Source organism: Rhopilema esculentum, chromosome 10, assembly GCF_057945365.1.
Source record: "Rhopilema esculentum isolate cy_ngs chromosome 10, ASM5794536v1, whole genome shotgun sequence".
Taxonomy (NCBI): Eukaryota; Metazoa; Cnidaria; class Scyphozoa; order Rhizostomeae; family Rhizostomatidae; genus Rhopilema; species Rhopilema esculentum.
The window spans coordinates 6,328,308-6,344,889 of NC_142824.1; the positions used below are offsets into that span (position 1 = coordinate 6,328,308).

Below are 16,582 nucleotides of genomic sequence, written 5' to 3' on the forward strand. Positions count from 1 at the left end.
ATTTGGAATTGGTGCTCCGTAGATAAACCATTTCTTCACATACCAGGTTGAGGTGAACGTCTATGATTGGCTCTGATGGACGCAGAATCAGAGCAACTTGTCACCTGTTTGCAAAGTTTCAAGAGCTGTCCAAACAGCAACTGCTTTCTGCATTGACAATGGCTAAATCATTTGTCACTACCAACCTTCATTCATCCAGTCAAACCGCTGGAAATGAGACAAAAGAGTCTGTTTCAATTGTTTTTAGTCGTGTAGGTTTTAGCTAAGGGTAGGAAAGGGGGCTTATTTAGAGGATAAGAATTGTGAGGGGGTAACCCTGCACTAACCAGATTAAAACAGCGTCAAAGAACAATTCTTGCCATGAACTTTAAAAGAAAGACACTCCAGAAAAACGATGCTGCGAATCGATTTGATGTTTACTTCACGTGACCAGAAAGCAGATGACGAAAAGAATGCCGATTACTTTCCAATCAACTGAATATCTTGGCATAGCAAGGCCATAATCAAAGGATAATTTTGAAAGGTCACCTGTTCAATTAAGCTTTTTCGCAGTGCCTCTAGTCCTGGACGGATGTTTGGCCAAGAGCTTTAGAACATGAGTCTTCATTTATATGCGTACGTACCTACCCTTTTGAATCTTTTGCACTTCAATCTTGTTTTTGAATCTTGTTCGCCCATAAATCGACAAGATTATATTCGTCCTGAAAGAAAAACGTTACCTATGCTTGATAAGTGTATCAAATTTAGTGCTTGATGTAGGAAGACAAAACTATTCCACAGAAATCTAGTTCACTGGCACTTTCCAAGGAGCAATAATCCTCTTCAAAGAAAGATACCTCTGAAGGAAAGATATGTAGCATCCCACTTCGTAGAAATTTGATATTTTTGTCATCATGTTTAATGATGTTAGTAAAGTTACGGACTTTTCTTGAATGCTAGAAATAGAAGATATCTAACTATTTGAGCGTGGCAATGGAATTCTTTGCAAACAACACGATGGAATTTCTTGATCTGTCTGATAATACTTTTTCTATAGATCAGAAGAGAACTTGAATTCGTTGGACGCATTTAGCAATAAAAGCGCAATGAAAAGAACTGGTTTTGTCATTGTGCGATACCTAATTTCTGGCATCATCTTCAGTTGGCATTCCTATCTCGATGCCGCGGGGCAAGAAAAAATGTCATCCTTTCTCCGAGTCGATAACAGCTCCATTTCTTTGTACCCTGCAGAAGTGACAGAAACCTGGCACGAATGTAGTATTGATTCCAAATGTAATTTTCTGGTTAAGCAACAGGAGAAATCGAAAGTTGAAAAGAGAGAGTCGATCATTGCAGTAACCGATTACTTTGCCGTGTGGAAGAAGATCCCCTTTCCTTGTAAGTCGCCTAATACTTTTTCAGACCGTAATACACTACTTTAAGTGAACTACAGTAGACGGATTTAAACATTAAAGCTCGTATAATTTGTTACAGAATTTAGCTGGTACACAATCATATAAACGAAGCCCCTATAACTCATTTCTTCTTGCTTTCAAAGTTAGAAATCTACTATCCTTGCCAAACATTGCGAAAACGTCGAAATATTCAAGTTCATAAAGTTGACAACCCCAGAGTCTGACTGCCTCTCTAAGTTATCAATTATATAAATGTTATATGTAGGTGCTCCACCGAATATAACATTGTCGTTTCATGTTTGAGAAGGCATATTCCATTAAAAACCCTCGTTCTCGTTATCGTTTTCTTCTGATGTTCCTGACTGACTCTCCTCTTCACAGAATAACCAAAAATTGCTGTAGCTCGTAAGGTGCTTTGTTAAAATTTCTAAGGCTTTCTCCTGTTTGAAAAAGTTTCTAAAAACTGATTGATAGTTTCTGGTGTTGTAGAAGTGTTTTTTTGAAGGACTTGATTAGGAGACAATAACCCTAAGCGCCTCTCGGGTGGGAGACAAGCAGTCATTAGCACCTTTTGTTTTACTTTTTTCCATCAAAAGTTTTCCAAACTTTTGTTGTTTCGAGACATGTGATTCACAAATGCGTGTTTGTTTACGTGTTTATGCCACTCCTCTGCGGATACGTATGTAAAATAGCCACCTGTTCTTTGAGTGCGTCAATCGCTGACGCCAAAATTGTACATGCTGCAGCTCACATAACTTCCCTTCAATTACTTTTCTATTTTCAATTGGATAGATGCATTTTACGCACAGGTCAGATCGGGTGGGACCAAGGACCAGATTAGCGTGGGTGCAATTGGTGCTGCAGCATTAAGCCCATTCCTGAAAAATACCCAGATAAAAACAGACGAGAATTGATCTGAAACTGAAAAGGCCTTTTTTGTGCCACAGCATCATTCCCTATTTGGGCTTCATCCGGCATTGTTGGGACCATAATTATGTTATGGAATTAGTCGACATTTGACTCATGCTTCAGGGCTTCCGACGAAGGGGGGCGGTGGCTTTGCCCCCCCTCCACTTTTTTGCAAAGCAATAGAGCTATTTTCAAGATCTTTTGTTATAGCTGTTTAATTTTGCCTTGCCCCCCTTTCCAACCTGTGTCGGAGCCCATGTGCTTATGTCAAACTGCATCGACATAAATGTTAATCCTAACGGCTTATAGGTTGCTCTTTGGGTTCTTTTTTCGCAGCGCTCTTAGTTATTGCAGTAACCATCCAGTCCCTTTTAATCAAAATTAGGAAGGTAATGTTTTTGATACTTCATCAAGGTAATAAAAATTCGACTTATTGAAACAGACTTTATTAAAGAGATTTTTGCTACAACACAACCGATCCAAGCGACGCCAACTTTCTCGAGATTTCCTGCAACGTTAAATTAATACTAAAATGTATATTGCCGATCTCGAGACTTTGCGGTTTCAATTCAGTATGAAAGCAAGTTTGCTTTTTGCGCGTATTGTCTTTGATATTATAAACGTATATCAAGTTACGTTATCATTAAACAATTTTAAGGCAATGTGGTTACTTACAAGTTGTTTCCGTTTCTTTAACAGCTTACAGAAGCTGCAAAAATGCATATTCTTCAGGGACCAAGGAAAGTGGAACGATCCAGCTACTTTTGCCTACTCTTCCGTTGATTAGCACCTTCTGTGATATGACAACCAAAGGAGGTGGCTGGACTATTATTCAAAGAAGAGTTAATAACGACTTTGACTTTCACAGGAACTGGAATGACTATAAGACAGGTAAAATTGCTTAATTACCCTTCTGCCTGGCTTTTTTTACAAACCCACTCATAACAACAGGGGTTAAAAAGAAAAGCTTTTCGTTCCAGTAAGTCGTTGTGATTTGTGAACAACTTTTTTTAGATAAATGTAATACTTTTACTTTTCTGTCTGCATCTAGCTTTAAATTTTCTACTTATATGATCTCAGTACTCATTTCTGTCATTTTATGCTCTCCCTGGTAGCCTGTTTTCCTGACCCCATGCTTGGAGGTAGAGCTCTACTCTGGGTCAGATTAAGATAGGTGCTATTGGTGTTGCAGCATTAAGCCTATTCCTGAAATAGGCCCAGATGAAAACAGACGGCGGTTTTCCTGAAGCTGCCCTTCTCCCCACTTTTAAAATGCTTCCTACATCTACGATCGAGGGGCAAATCACTCCAAGAAAATCTCGTACACTTTTTGGGAAAATCCTATTGTTTTATCTGAAAACCCCTGGAAATCCTTTTGTTTTAGGGAAAATCTCGTACGCTATTTGCAACAGTGAATAACCCCTCGTCTATGGTTAGTTACTTGGGGCAAGGCTACTTCCACCTAGCTCTCTCCTGTTGTTAAAGAAACTGCTATTTCCCTGTTGATCAACTCGATGGCTGTTTTACTTGGGGTAAATCTTGTTTAGATTTACATCTTTGTAGAAGAGCTTTTCTACGGTCTTTCTGCAGCAAACGTTTTTAGTCAGCAAACGGGAAACCGGGCATTAAAGAGCCTGTGGTATTCAGTAATATGCTAAATGTGCTCCTTCTCCTTTAAACAATGGTTCGTATTTCGAAGATCCATAAATGGCAAAGATAAGCCTAGAGGCCCATAAACATGCAGTTTCTTCAACTGGATATTTCATTATAGGGTTTGGCAACGCACTTGGGAATTTCTGGTTGGGTCTCGAAGCTATACACCAGTTTACAAAGGATGGAGTAGTAACTCTACGGGTGGAACTGAAACGAGATGATGGCAAGAGTGGATATGCTGAATACCGGGGCTTTAAGATTGGCGACGAGTCTTCAAAATACAGGCTGACTTTGGGCAATTTTAGCGATAACGGTGTAGGTAACGCGATGGCTGACAATGACGGAATGAAGTTCTCTACTAAAGACCAGGACAATGATGTAGTCTCGTTTAGCTGTGCACAGGATTGGGAAGGAGGTTGGTGGTACCATAGCTGTTTCAGAGCAAATCTCAATAATGGCTTTTATAGTAGCGTTAAAGGCCACCCTGATTTTGAAATGCCTAAGCGAATGAGTTGGAAAACATGGAGTGGCAATTTCGGTGATATAACTTTTTCTGAAATGAAGCTGAAGACGGTTGACTAAAAGTTCATTTCAAAGTTGCGCTGATCAATCAGCTGCTATGCAGTACCAACTGTGGAAAACGTTTTCTCCAAAAAGTATGCAACAAGAACTAAAAAATTTTAAATGTAAGAGCAAAGAAGTTGAAATGTAAAAGAAGTCTGATCTTTGTTTGTATATATAAATATGTATAGCATAGTACCATTTTACATAATGTGGGATGAATTGATAATTAGCACTTTCCAGAAAACTGTTCCATTCTAAATCTGCATGCGTTCAAGTAGAACGATCTTTATAATTGGAAACATCCCTTGGCATCATTTTTTGTCAATTAGCTTTCATGTAGCAAAAAAGGTTGGGAAGGGTGTTTACGAAAACATCGAATGTTGTAGGACAGGGAAGTGTACGATGTTCCATGGTTTTCAACGAAATGCTGGTGGCGATTTGAAAACTACAATTGGCAGCTACGTTAATCACTGCACTTTGCTTTTTTCCAGGGACACCGAAGAGGGGAATGCTGGTGTGGGAGGTGCCATGCCAGAGTGGGGGACGTGAAGTGGCTCTTTCTATCTGGGCTGCCCTCTTTGCTCTTTAGTCGTTCTGGCGCCCCTGATGTTTTTGTGCATTACTTAGTACAACTTTTTTGCTTTTATTCTTTGAAAATTAAAATAGATCTTTCTTTTTATTGTTCTTGAATTGTGACCATTCAATGTGATACAAAAATCATGCACAGGTCATCATGGAAAAATGACAGTTGAACTAAAGTTTGCGAAAAGCTTGGCCACTGGCTTGCTGCCTTTCGAGTCCCTACAATTTGTTCATGGGCCTCTTTGTTCAAGCCAAAAACTCTAAGACATCCAGTTTTGCCCATATTTTTTTGGTGATGTTTGTAAACGAAGACGACAACGACTCAACAACGAAATAAGTAGAAACATTCCTTCTTGATTTCCTTCTTCTCCAGAAAAAGAACTTTAGAATTTTTCTTTTAGTTACAAATGCCAAATTGCTTAGACAGAGAACCCTGCACACGGAAGAAACTCACTTAAGCAAAGTAAGTGCAATGATAACACTTTACTTTAATAACGTTCTCTCTTGTGCGCCTAGCATAGAGCCATGGCAATAACGGTTTGTCTTCTTAGCATGTCCTTGAAAACGTCAATCCATTTATATTCCATGCACGATCTATAAAGTTTTGAATGAAAAACGTGGACACTTTTTTTTAGTATTGGCTTAAAAGTAAACTGGTGTTGAAAATATAATGATTTCAGTTAAAAATCCAAAAGTGTGTAAAACTTCGAAGTATATAGCAACTGAAAATGTCATTATTGAGAATTTAATCACTTACTTAGTTATATCGTATTTATTTGCTGCGCGTAGTTATTACTGATTTGATTTCGTTGTAACGCTTTTTCTTACCTTCCATAGCTTAAGAGTAACAAAATATCTGCCAACTTTACACAGTTCCTAGATATTCCCAATTTTGGATATTTCCCAAAGTGCTATGGACTCATCTCGTATAACACCTGCAATTCTCAAAAGAAGTATCATAGCATTAGCAGTGACGTCATCAGTTGCCAATCTTTTTCAATGTCTATCTTATTCAGTATTAATTATTCAAAGTTCACAATGAACTCAGTTAGTGCAGAGCAGCTTATTAATGAATGTGCTTTGAAAGAGTAACCAAGTCTTTTCAACGTTTGTTTATTAAGGTAAATACACCCAGGTTTTATTAAACTAAATCATATTCTTCTCTAGACGTCTACTCTAGAAGCCTTTGCCTGAGAGGATCAGAGGTTGACAAGGATGAGAATTTGTTTCCGCTTTCCTCATTTAATATTCAACTTCTATATTATGCCTTTTTAATAACTACAAATTCCAATTAATGGTAGACGTTAATATTCAAATGTTATAAATTGAAAATCTGTTCACAAATGATGCTTTGTTACAGCAGCTGTACAACAAGGATGTGTTTTGTCATAACAGCTTTTTAGAATTTTTACTGATTGGTGTTACAATGTGCTCATGGTAGGAAGTACATGGGTATCACTCTCAAAATAATGTTGCTTCAGTTTGGCTGATGAATTGTAGCATAATTAAAACCTTATTGCTTAAGTCAGTCACTAGTAAGAAGAACTTTAATCAAATGCTTCATAAAAAATACATTTAATATTATCACTGTTTCTAAACATCTGTGCAATCGCGCATGAAAAGATTCTTTACATCTTTTATGACAGTATGTGTTTATCCTTCATGATTCTGTTCCTGCAATGTTTCCAGGAAAGAGCGTTCTTCAACCTAACTTTAGTGAAGATGCCTCTGGTTTTTTAGAAAGATATTTAACGATAACGTGCCATTCTTTGTCCAGTGTTAAATTGCTTAGTAAGAAAGTGCAGGAGTCAGTAATTTTGATCATTCGTTTTCATTGAAGAAACTCTTTTCTAGTCTGAACTATTTGTTGGTTAAGTTCTATGGCCCAGGCAACGTTTGGATTGCACCCGCATCCGGTCTCCGATTTCCGAACGATGAACGTTTTTCGGTTTCTTTTCACACTTCCACGACGTTCGAGCGAATCCTTGGTGACAATTTTAGCGCGCTTTTCGGTTGGTTATTCATGAGAACAAATAATGGCTGATTTCAATCGACAAAGATTGTTGCTTTTGATGCGGCTTAGAGAAGGCAGTTGAGAGCAAAAGGCATACCTTAGAAACGTTTGGGTACGACCAAACCTTTAAAGAGAGAAACAGCAAGGGTGGGGGAAAGGGGGGGGCTATTTCAACTTGGTGAAGGAAATTCAATTGGCAGATCACGGGAACTTTAAATATTGCTGGATATTCTCAGCCAAGCAGTCTCTTGTGCCTTCTTGTTTCTATATATTGGATTTCCCGTGTTTCAAACGATTTCATTTTCGTGCACTTGTTCGATAAACGCACCAACTGAATCGTTATTTCAATCAGTTTTTGAGTCGCTGTAGATTTGCATTTGGCCATCTTTGAATCACAGAATACAGACCTCTTTTCTTATTCTGTGTTTCTGTGTTTGATGGTCGTCTATTAATGCATTGTTCTGATTGCCTAGCGAGCGCGTCAAATTCGGATGCGAACGTTCTGATTCTTTTGGTTTTTTTACAAATCTTTTAGTTCTAACTGGAAAGTCGGCCGGTATCTGGAGCCATAAAATGTTAAGAAGTTCATTGAACTTTGCCAATTGGAACTTTTGAAGGTTTCATAAAAAACAAAGCACCTGCCATTTGGCGATTCAAAGTTAGAAGACTCTTTAAGAACAATCTTGTAATTCACAGGATTACCAAGTGCAATGGTTATCAAGTTTACTTTTCTTATTACGTCATCAACGTAAGCACGAGTAGACTGTTACATTAGAAGTATACGATTCAAAGTCCAAGATCAGAAAATACAACAAATGTATTGCTCGAATGAACCATTTCTGTTGAATCTCAACAGTATGCAGACGATATCAATAGTGACGTCATCTTATTATCTAATACCCGTATCTCATTTGTCTTGACAGTTTCAATAGAGCAGCCAGGACGTTTATCTTCTTAAAATAGCAGCTGCTTTTATAAGATAAACTTTCCACTCGCTTGCGGGGAGAATTTGCATGCTGCAAACCAACGGTCACAGTATGGCAAAAGCAAGTTGCGTTAACCTCAAAACAGTATTGTTTGGGTTTGGTATTGGCTGGCTGTGCCTGCTTGTCAACTCTTCGCAATCGCTGTTTGAGAGAATAGACAATAATTCAGATTTTGAGCAAGACACGTCTTCTGTGATAATCGGACAGATATGGCATCAGTGCAGTTTGGATGAGAACAGCAACTTTGTTGCTAAACGGAGCAGTGGCTCAATGTTTGAAAAGAAACAATCAATTAATGCAGTGGGCAGCTATTTTGCTGTGTGGAGGAAAGTTCCAGTAACTTGTAATTTTTTTTTAATTATAATCACCTTCTATGCATAATACTTTTTTGAAAAAAGATTTGAAATTGGACACTTCGGACACCATACAGATTGTTCAAAATTTTTTCAAATTATTTGTTATAAATTTTTTTCTTTTTAACCCCAGCCACTAAATTTTAACATCTTCAAAAGAGATTTTTCAATTTCTAGTCATATGTCAGTGCTTGCACTCAATGAATTTACAAGAAGGTCTAGAATTGTTTCGAATTTTTCTATTTCCATACAATTATTTCGCTTAAAGCCAAATATTGCACATTCATTGTAACTAGAGGAACAAGTCTTGCATTGGTTACCCTTGGTTTTGTGTTCGTGTTATCATTAACTTAAATCTGACTGTCATGCACAATAGACTAAAAGTTTTTAAATCAAGATTACAAAAACACCCCAAAGAAAACACCAAAACACCACATTGATGATTTAAATCATTTAATGGAGGACGACTCTTAATGCACATGGGTACAAACTGAAAAAGGCAAAGATAATTTTCTTGTTCGAGGCCCTTAACAAACAATATTTTCTTTAAGAATGGAGATTTCTATTCACCGAGATTGCGTCATGAAAGAGCATCATGAAAGACCTCAAACTGTTCAAAGTCAGTTGAACGTGATATGAACCAGCTGAGATATGATCACATGAGCACAGGCTCGTTCCCCATCAAACCCCTGTTTATAATTCTATTAATAGAGCAAAAATAATACTTATCATATAGCAAACTTCAAATATTTCGAATCAATCGCTCAGAAAATCGTTGTTGATTATAGTTCAGAGTTCAAACATTTAAGAGCAGATTTTTATACGTCTCCCTTAAGAACACTATTGCCTAATAATCGTATTAAGCGTGAAACTTGGAGTAGCGTCTTTAATTATTGTCTTGTTCCATGCACTGAAAGCGTGTACAGCTCTGCCTACATGGCATCGTGCACTTTAAGACGGACTTATGAACAATAATTTTATGAAACCTTAACTAAAATGCATATCAAGGGTTGAGATTAACTTTAGATGATTTTTCAATGTTTTTTAACAGCATTCAGCAGCTGCAAAGACGCATATGCTTCAGGTATAAAGGAGAATGGTCTTGTTTCCCTTAGCTTGCCTGGACTCGGTCTTTTGAATTCGTATTGTGACATGAAAACAAGTGGTGGTGGCTGGACTGTTTTCCAAAGAAGGGTTGATGACACTGTTGATTTCGATAGAAATTGGGATGAGTATAAAAGGGGTAAGTAAGCTGAATGCTTTTCTTATTTCAGAAAAAATGATATTAAAAGCTTCATCACTTTAGATATATTTTTCGCTGTTCAAGAAACATTGCAGATATTTTGAGCAGCAGTACTGTAGAACAGATAGAGTTATTGAAAAGACACAATTGTTTGATATAAGATGAAGAGCAATAGGAACAAAATTGATTTCTCATTGGAAACAAAGGATTTTATAATATTTTCAGGTGCATTAGCTATAATAGTAGCTACAGGATTGTTTGCAGAAATAAGAAACTGATAGCAGAAATTATTTTGATTGGCTTCCTTAACAATTGATTCAATCTGTTGCAACGAATCAAAAATGTATAGAAGAATGTGCGATTCACTTTTTTGGACTCTTTACAGTCAACTCCTGCTCTGTATGTAGGGATGCCCTTCAACTGTCTTCCTGGAAATTCAATTTGGGCAATACCTTTGTCAGAAGCTAGCTATCATCAGTGGCGGCCTAGCAGGGGTTGGGCGGGGGGCAGAGCCAAGTGCGAGCCTTCAGCTATTTGATATCAGGCACCAGGATTAATTTGCAACAGTCATAAGATTAGCCATAAGTCAAAAAAACTAATATGGTTAGTCAGAAGTCATTGGTTTCACAAAATTATTAGTCATCAGTCAATTGGCAAATAGTTTGCTAGTTAGCTTGTGAAAATCCCTACTACCCCCTCAACAGAAATCGAATTAATTCAAATATTGTGCACTTGCTTGAAAAATTGCAAGCCACCCAAAATTACAAGACGTTTTATACTCTGAGGAGTTTCAGACAAAAAAGCTTCTAGTTTGTTTAAAATATTTTCATTTTTCAAAGTCATTTTCAAAGCAAAATGTGTTCCTTACAAGGTTTTCAGAAAATCTTGCAGAATTTGCAGATCAATCTTAATATTGCCCAACTTGAAAAAGTGAAGCTAAACTTTTTAAGGAAACGTATAGTACTTTGGACAATTGATGATTGTAATCAATTTTAGTGCTCTGCAAAGTTGCCTTTTCATGTTTTTGAAAAAAATAACTTGGGGTAGAGGGCGCACCGGGAAATTTCCCGGTGTCCAGGTGGGCCAGTCCGCTTCTGAAGATGATAAATCTGCACCAAACTCTGTATCAGTTGCAAAGAAATTTTTGAAGCTTCTTCAATACCGTTTATTAAGTTCTTGCCTTCAAATACACTCTTTTTTTATAAGAACAATTTTATAAGAACATGAGCCTCAAAAAGGGTCAAAATTTAAGAACAAATTAAGAACAAGCTGAAGCTGAGCTACTGTAAAATGAAATTTTGAACAACGTTTTATCTCAAAAACGAGGATTTTCAGCCATGTGTGGGTGCTTTTTCGGTGAATATTAAAACATGGCGGCAAATTAAGTTTGTCTCTACGCACTTTGTTGGCAAAAGAGGCCTGAACACCTCCCCAGAACGAAAAGCTAGAAATCGCACTGCTTATACCCTATAAATTTAAGAACAAATTCAGAACAATCCAGCCTTAGATTTTCGGAAAAATTAAGAACAATTAGCCTGAACTCAAATTTACTGGTTCTTTTAAAAAAAGAGTGTAACAAGCAACGAGCCCTTTCAGTTGGGAAGCCGGCCTTATGTAAAACGACTGAAGTTTTACCAGTAGAAACCAGATAAATAAAAGAGGACAATTTTCTGGTATTATTATTGTTCTTTATCGTCACGTCCGTACGTAAGGATTATACAGATACCCTAACCAATTCCTAAGCAAATTCCACGCAAATTACGGCAGACCCAAAACTCGACACGACTTAGGCCCCGTTTACACGAGAGAAAAAGGAACGGATCCAAAAGATCCGGACCTTTTAGGTACGATATGGGTTCGATCCACAAGCGTTTACACGAGATCGGATCCTAAACTATAAAGCGTTTACACGGGAACGGACCAAAATCGAATCGCTTTTTTTAAGCATGCGCAATGACAAGGTAATTGTTAATTTTGGCGGGAAAACTAAGATGGCGTCATTTGCAAGCAACGATAAGCGTTCATTTTTACATTGACAGACGAGGAGGCAGCTTTGTTGATGAAAGTAGTTATGGATTACAATGCTGCTAAAATGCAAAATGGACAATACTGGGGGACTGTTATGTCGAAATACGAAGACATTCTACTAAAATTTATCGACGCCTATCCAGAAACAGCAATTTAGGACTTTCAAAATAGCTAGGCAGAGGCGGATCTAGGGGGGTGCTATGGGTGCTTGAGCACCGGTCAGAATTTTCGGAGATATAACATTCAAATTTCTCTAATCTCTGAAAAAAATTTTGAATCCTTTTAGATGATGTAAATGCATTTTCCAGTAAACATAATGTAACATACGGTCATGCGTTAGTTAGCATAACCTGTATCTGCTTTAAACTATAAATAGCTAGAAATTTCATGTTGAGCTGCCCTGGAACTAATTTTTTTACTTGTCCATCAAACCACACTCTCGGCCAATGAGCTACTTCAATTCTACGGGTGCTTGAGCACCCCTATCAATCAACCTCTAAGGTCAAAGTTGCAACTGAGCCAATCACATCACGCTCTGATATGTTTTTCTGCAATGTCGAGCACCCCTATCAATCAAAACAAGGCTTCAACCAATCCGTTTGCCAAATTTCGGCTCATCTGAGCACCCCTATCAATCATTTAATAAACACTGGTGCATACCGTCACTGAAACGACTAAACCTGTTCGTGTAGCAGCAATGGCGGACATAAAGTCGTTGCTGTTGTAGGTCTTCTCGATTATTGTTTGCCAGTCGACTGAAGAAATTGAAACGGAAAACGAGCTTTTGAGTATTCAGTCAATCGTGAGAGAGGTTTTTGATAAGAGCGTGGTGGATGGTGTCGTGACTTGTGGAAATACACAGATCGATGAGTTCGCTGAACTGCAAATGCCAAAGGTTCAAGTACTGTCCCGTGGAAGTTCTGACCTTCGGCCTTTCAGGTTGGTAGTTTCCTTTACCAGGCTTTAAATGCACAACGTTTTAACAGAATATTTCTTGGATTAATTCAACAAAAATATCGAATTTTACAGAGAAAAATGCGCACCCCCAAAAAAGTGGTGCCAAGGATTTTTGGTTGTTGGGGTGGTATGGTAATTACTACCAGAATGAATTCGATACAAATTTCTTGCCAAATGCAGATGACCCTAAAAACGTACTACTTCAACAAGGTACTTAGTAAAACAATCAATTTTTATCAACAAATTCTTACAAGTATTGAGTCATGGTAAATAGGCCTTCTCTATAGGGGTCATTTGGAATCGGCGTGATCGCTGCTGTTTCATGCGATACTTGCATCCGTTGTTGACAACTTGCTATTGATGGAAATTGTTTTGTCAATCAGTACGAGGTTAGTTATGAAAATCACGACTCGATAATATTTAAGTCAATTTTCGTATAGTAATGGTCAGTTAACGTATCAATGATTCATTTTGCTTTTTTTGTTTGAAACATTTTAGCTGCCTTTTTACAAAAATGAACCAGCGCCTTAATATTGCAGAGCAATCAAATATTGACTAGCGACCTAAAATGTCATTCATTGATTAATGTGATGTACAAACTGCGAAGGTAGCAGTGTTATTTTTAACTAGCATTGCTAGAAAATAGGCTTCCTACAAAAGAGATAATTTTCTATATAGTTATGCTTTAATACCTGAATTTAAAAAAGATTAATTTATCAAGATGGGTGTTGCCTTCATTTAACCGTAAAGAAAAGTAGGGTGTGGCATTATTATGGCTATTAAGGCAACGCCCTTAAGCACCCCTCAGATTTTCCGCTGGATCCGCCTCTGCTAGGATAAAGAAAAAATTAAAAAAAGGTGAAAAGAAAATAAACAAGATGAAGACAGGGTTCAGAAAGGCTGTCGACTGTGGAAAAGAGTGGGGGTGGGAGAGTAGTTTCTTTGTTATATGATGAGTGCTGCGTACAATTGAAATAGCCTCCATTGACCCCAGCAGCAGTCTCGTTTTACTGCAGTGCTTTTGCGGATCCGTTTCTTCCCGTTTACACGGCGCCGATGAAGGTACGGATCCAAATGGATTTGTTTCGAATCGTACCCAGAAAGATACGGATCTCTCCCAGAAAAGATACGGATCCTACCGTGCCCGTGTAAACGCAAGGCCTATTGTAGCCAGTTTGGGTACGGATCTATGCGGATCCGTTCCCGTGTAAACGGGGCCTTAAAGGCATTGAGTCATGGTAAATAGGCCTTCTCTTTAGGGGGTCATTTGGTTTCGGCGTGATCGCTGCTGTTTCATGTGATACTTGCATCCGTTGTTGACAACTTGCTATTGATGAAAATTTCTTTGTCAATCAGTACGAGGTGAGTTCATGTGACCAGTTCCAGGTCAACCAATAGCATCGCAGTCATGAAAATCACGACTCAGCGGATTTTGGCACTTAGGGTATACCCAATCCATTTTATCATGACTCAATGCCTTTAACTTCACGGCTTCACATTAAGACTGAATTCACAAACAAAACAAGGGCACAGCATGAAAATCATATGAAGACACACCTTAATTACGATAATAAAATAATTACTTCAAACAACAAAGGACTGATGACAATAATAGTGGCGATGGGATGATGCAATAACACGGAATGTTGATGGCAAGGTGACAAACAACGGAGCTATCAAGAACATCAAAAGAACACGCAACTGAACATCACAAAACAAATAAAACATAAAACTAGTTGCATAACACTTAACTCGACATTGCCCGCCAGGAGGGCGTATTCCCTCCATACTTTGTTCGTCGGCACATAAGTTTTTCTCTCTCTGTAGAATAATTATAATCTTTATGTAACAGTTTTAACTTGCTAAGGTTTTTTGTAGCAGCTTAGCTTTCAAAGTATTGCACTAGAAGTGCTTCAAACTAAAATTTCAAAATTTTGAATTTTCAAATAGAAAGATGTAAGAACTGAGAAACCCTTCTTTGGGAAGAAACGTGCTGCCTTATTTTTCCCATTCAAAGGGGGTTCATGATCAGATAGCACGCTGTTAACAGGGTTATGGATGTTGACAGTCTGGTTTGAAGACCTGCAAGGGGGGCAGATCCAGTTGAAACTAGCCATCATCTGGTTACTTTCATATTGCTTGACAGTAACATTTCCACACGTTGAGCGAATATGGCACCATTTATCACAGTTGTCACGCAATAGAGCTTTTTCATTATTCCTCACAGCCTTGTGACATGATGAACAGGGATACGTAACCGGACCAGGATTCAAACTCAAACTCAAACTCAAAACTTTTCATTCAGCAACAAACGTACAAGTTTTAAAGGTATACAATTTCTAAGATTATAATAGATGTACAAAAAATTATATAACAATGGTAGGATAGTCAATTAAACGTTGGTAGGATTCATCTCAATATCACCAGAGATAATCAAGAATGTGGAGGCATGTTTGAGAAGTTGAAACGTTTGAGAACCTTTGCCAGCATAGTAAGCAATTCGACTTTGTTGAACTTGACCTTTGACCCAGAGTTAGGCCTTTGACATTTCAGCGTGTTGTTTAGGCCCATCCATCCTGTGTAAACAGGTTCATTCGTAATGGATATATCAGCTAGGCAAAAGAGTCGAGAAACATTTGGAGATGATCCCTTAATGACTGAAGTGTGAATCGTGAATACATTTATCAATAAGAGACTGATTAGAATCGAATAACGAGACTTTACTGAAGTAGGACAGAACCTCCTCTGACTGTACGCCATATTGCATTGAATAGTGATCATGCTTATTTATGACTATCAGGTCGAGCAGTATGGAAACTAGACAATTCTCAGTGGCCAGGGCAAATAGATGAGAGGGAGGTCAACTTTTATTATTTAATAAGAATGCCTATATTTTCTTTATCAAAAGTGCAAAAAGTTTGCCAGGAACAGGATGGCCGGAATAAACGCAAGCGTTTATCCGCATCAGCTCGGACCAAAACATTGATGAATCTTTCGAATTGTAAATACTATCTTCAGACAAGCATCTTTCGTTTACCATTCCTTGGTAGATCTTCATAGCTTTATACTTGAGGTACTTTCAGTTTGACTTCTGATGTAGACGCCTGTCACACTAGAGGCGGTGTTGTAGGTGGCGGTGAAACTGGTCTCTGAAAATCCGTTTTGTTCCAGATTTCCATGTGTTTAAACTATATATATATATATATATATATTGTAAAATATATATATATATTTTACAATAAGGCTTGTAGGCCGAAATGGCCCTTCGCAAACACAATTACTATACTTACAAGTTAACATGTTTACAAATTAACAATAAATCTTAGAAAACAGCAAACAGCTAATACAAAGATAAACAGATGAAAAAATGATTATAAGCTAGAAAGTTTACGTTACGAGGATATTCCCAAAATAATTGCTCATAATTGGCGGGAAATGTCACTGCGCACATTGTTCGCGCTTAGACCTTATATATTTGCAAACAAATTCAGACCTTATATATTTGCAAAAGAAATTCAGACCTTATATATCTGAAATTTCCGACAACAATTTATAAATGTCAAGTGGACACGCATTAAGTTAGAGGAAATAAAGTCGATATGAATTGTACAACAGATTTATAATAGATTTAAACAATATATTTACAATGACATCCTATATTTTGTATAATAGACTTTTGTCCCATATGGCGGGGCATACAGTTTGCCCACTTGCAGAATATGTAGGCATCCCCCCATCTTTCTGTAACGTTTGAGCCGTGTTGAGCGGCAGTACTAATCAACCCCCATCTGAGCGGTAGTCAACTCGGTTGTTCATTGGTTGTCAACAAAATTTGTATGCATCCCCCCAGGTTGGCTGTGATTTCTGATGATTTGATTGGATTAGGCAGACTGACTACT

The 16,582-nt window shown here is 37.8% G+C and overlaps 1 protein-coding gene across 3 annotated transcripts; it reads left to right on the forward strand.

Annotated features, from left to right (window-relative positions):
* Window positions 1–493: 493 nt before the first annotated feature.
* On the forward strand, window positions 494–9,698 carry LOC135686586 (microfibril-associated glycoprotein 4-like). Of its 3 annotated transcripts, XR_010516082.2 has the most exons (6): window positions 494–615; window positions 1,037–1,377; window positions 3,003–3,194; window positions 4,075–4,642; window positions 5,504–8,445; window positions 9,507–9,698. XR_010516082.2 is itself a non-coding variant. In XM_065202858.2 (4 exons), the coding sequence occupies exons 1-4, from the start codon at window positions 596–598 to the stop codon at window positions 4,536–4,538; spliced, it is 1,017 nt and encodes a 338-aa protein (XP_065058930.2). In that variant the 5' UTR covers window positions 494–595; the 3' UTR covers window positions 4,539–4,728. The 3 variants fall into 3 exon arrangements, 2 of the variants coding, with proteins under 2 accessions (XP_065058930.2, XP_088967082.1); XM_065202858.2 differs by lacking the exons at window positions 5,504–8,445; window positions 9,507–9,698 and having other exon boundaries at window positions 4,075–4,728; XM_089110956.1 differs by lacking the exons at window positions 5,504–8,445; window positions 9,507–9,698 and having other exon boundaries at window positions 531–615; window positions 1,042–1,377; window positions 4,075–4,728.
* The last annotated feature ends 6,884 nt before the right edge of the window (window positions 9,699–16,582 follow it).

What these genes read in the sequence shown, in the direction of transcription:
- LOC135686586 (XM_065202858.2), top strand. Translation starts at nt 596, where the DNA reads ATGAGTCTTCATTTATATGC. An exon ending in GAAGAAGATCCCCTTTCCTT is followed by an intron (nt 1,378 to 3,002) that starts GTAAGTCGCCTA and finishes TTTCTTTAACAG; the next exon opens with CTTACAGAAGCTGCAAAAAT. An exon ending in CTGGAATGACTATAAGACAG is followed by an intron (nt 3,195 to 4,074) that starts GTAAAATTGCTT and finishes ATTTCATTATAG; the next exon opens with GGTTTGGCAACGCACTTGGG.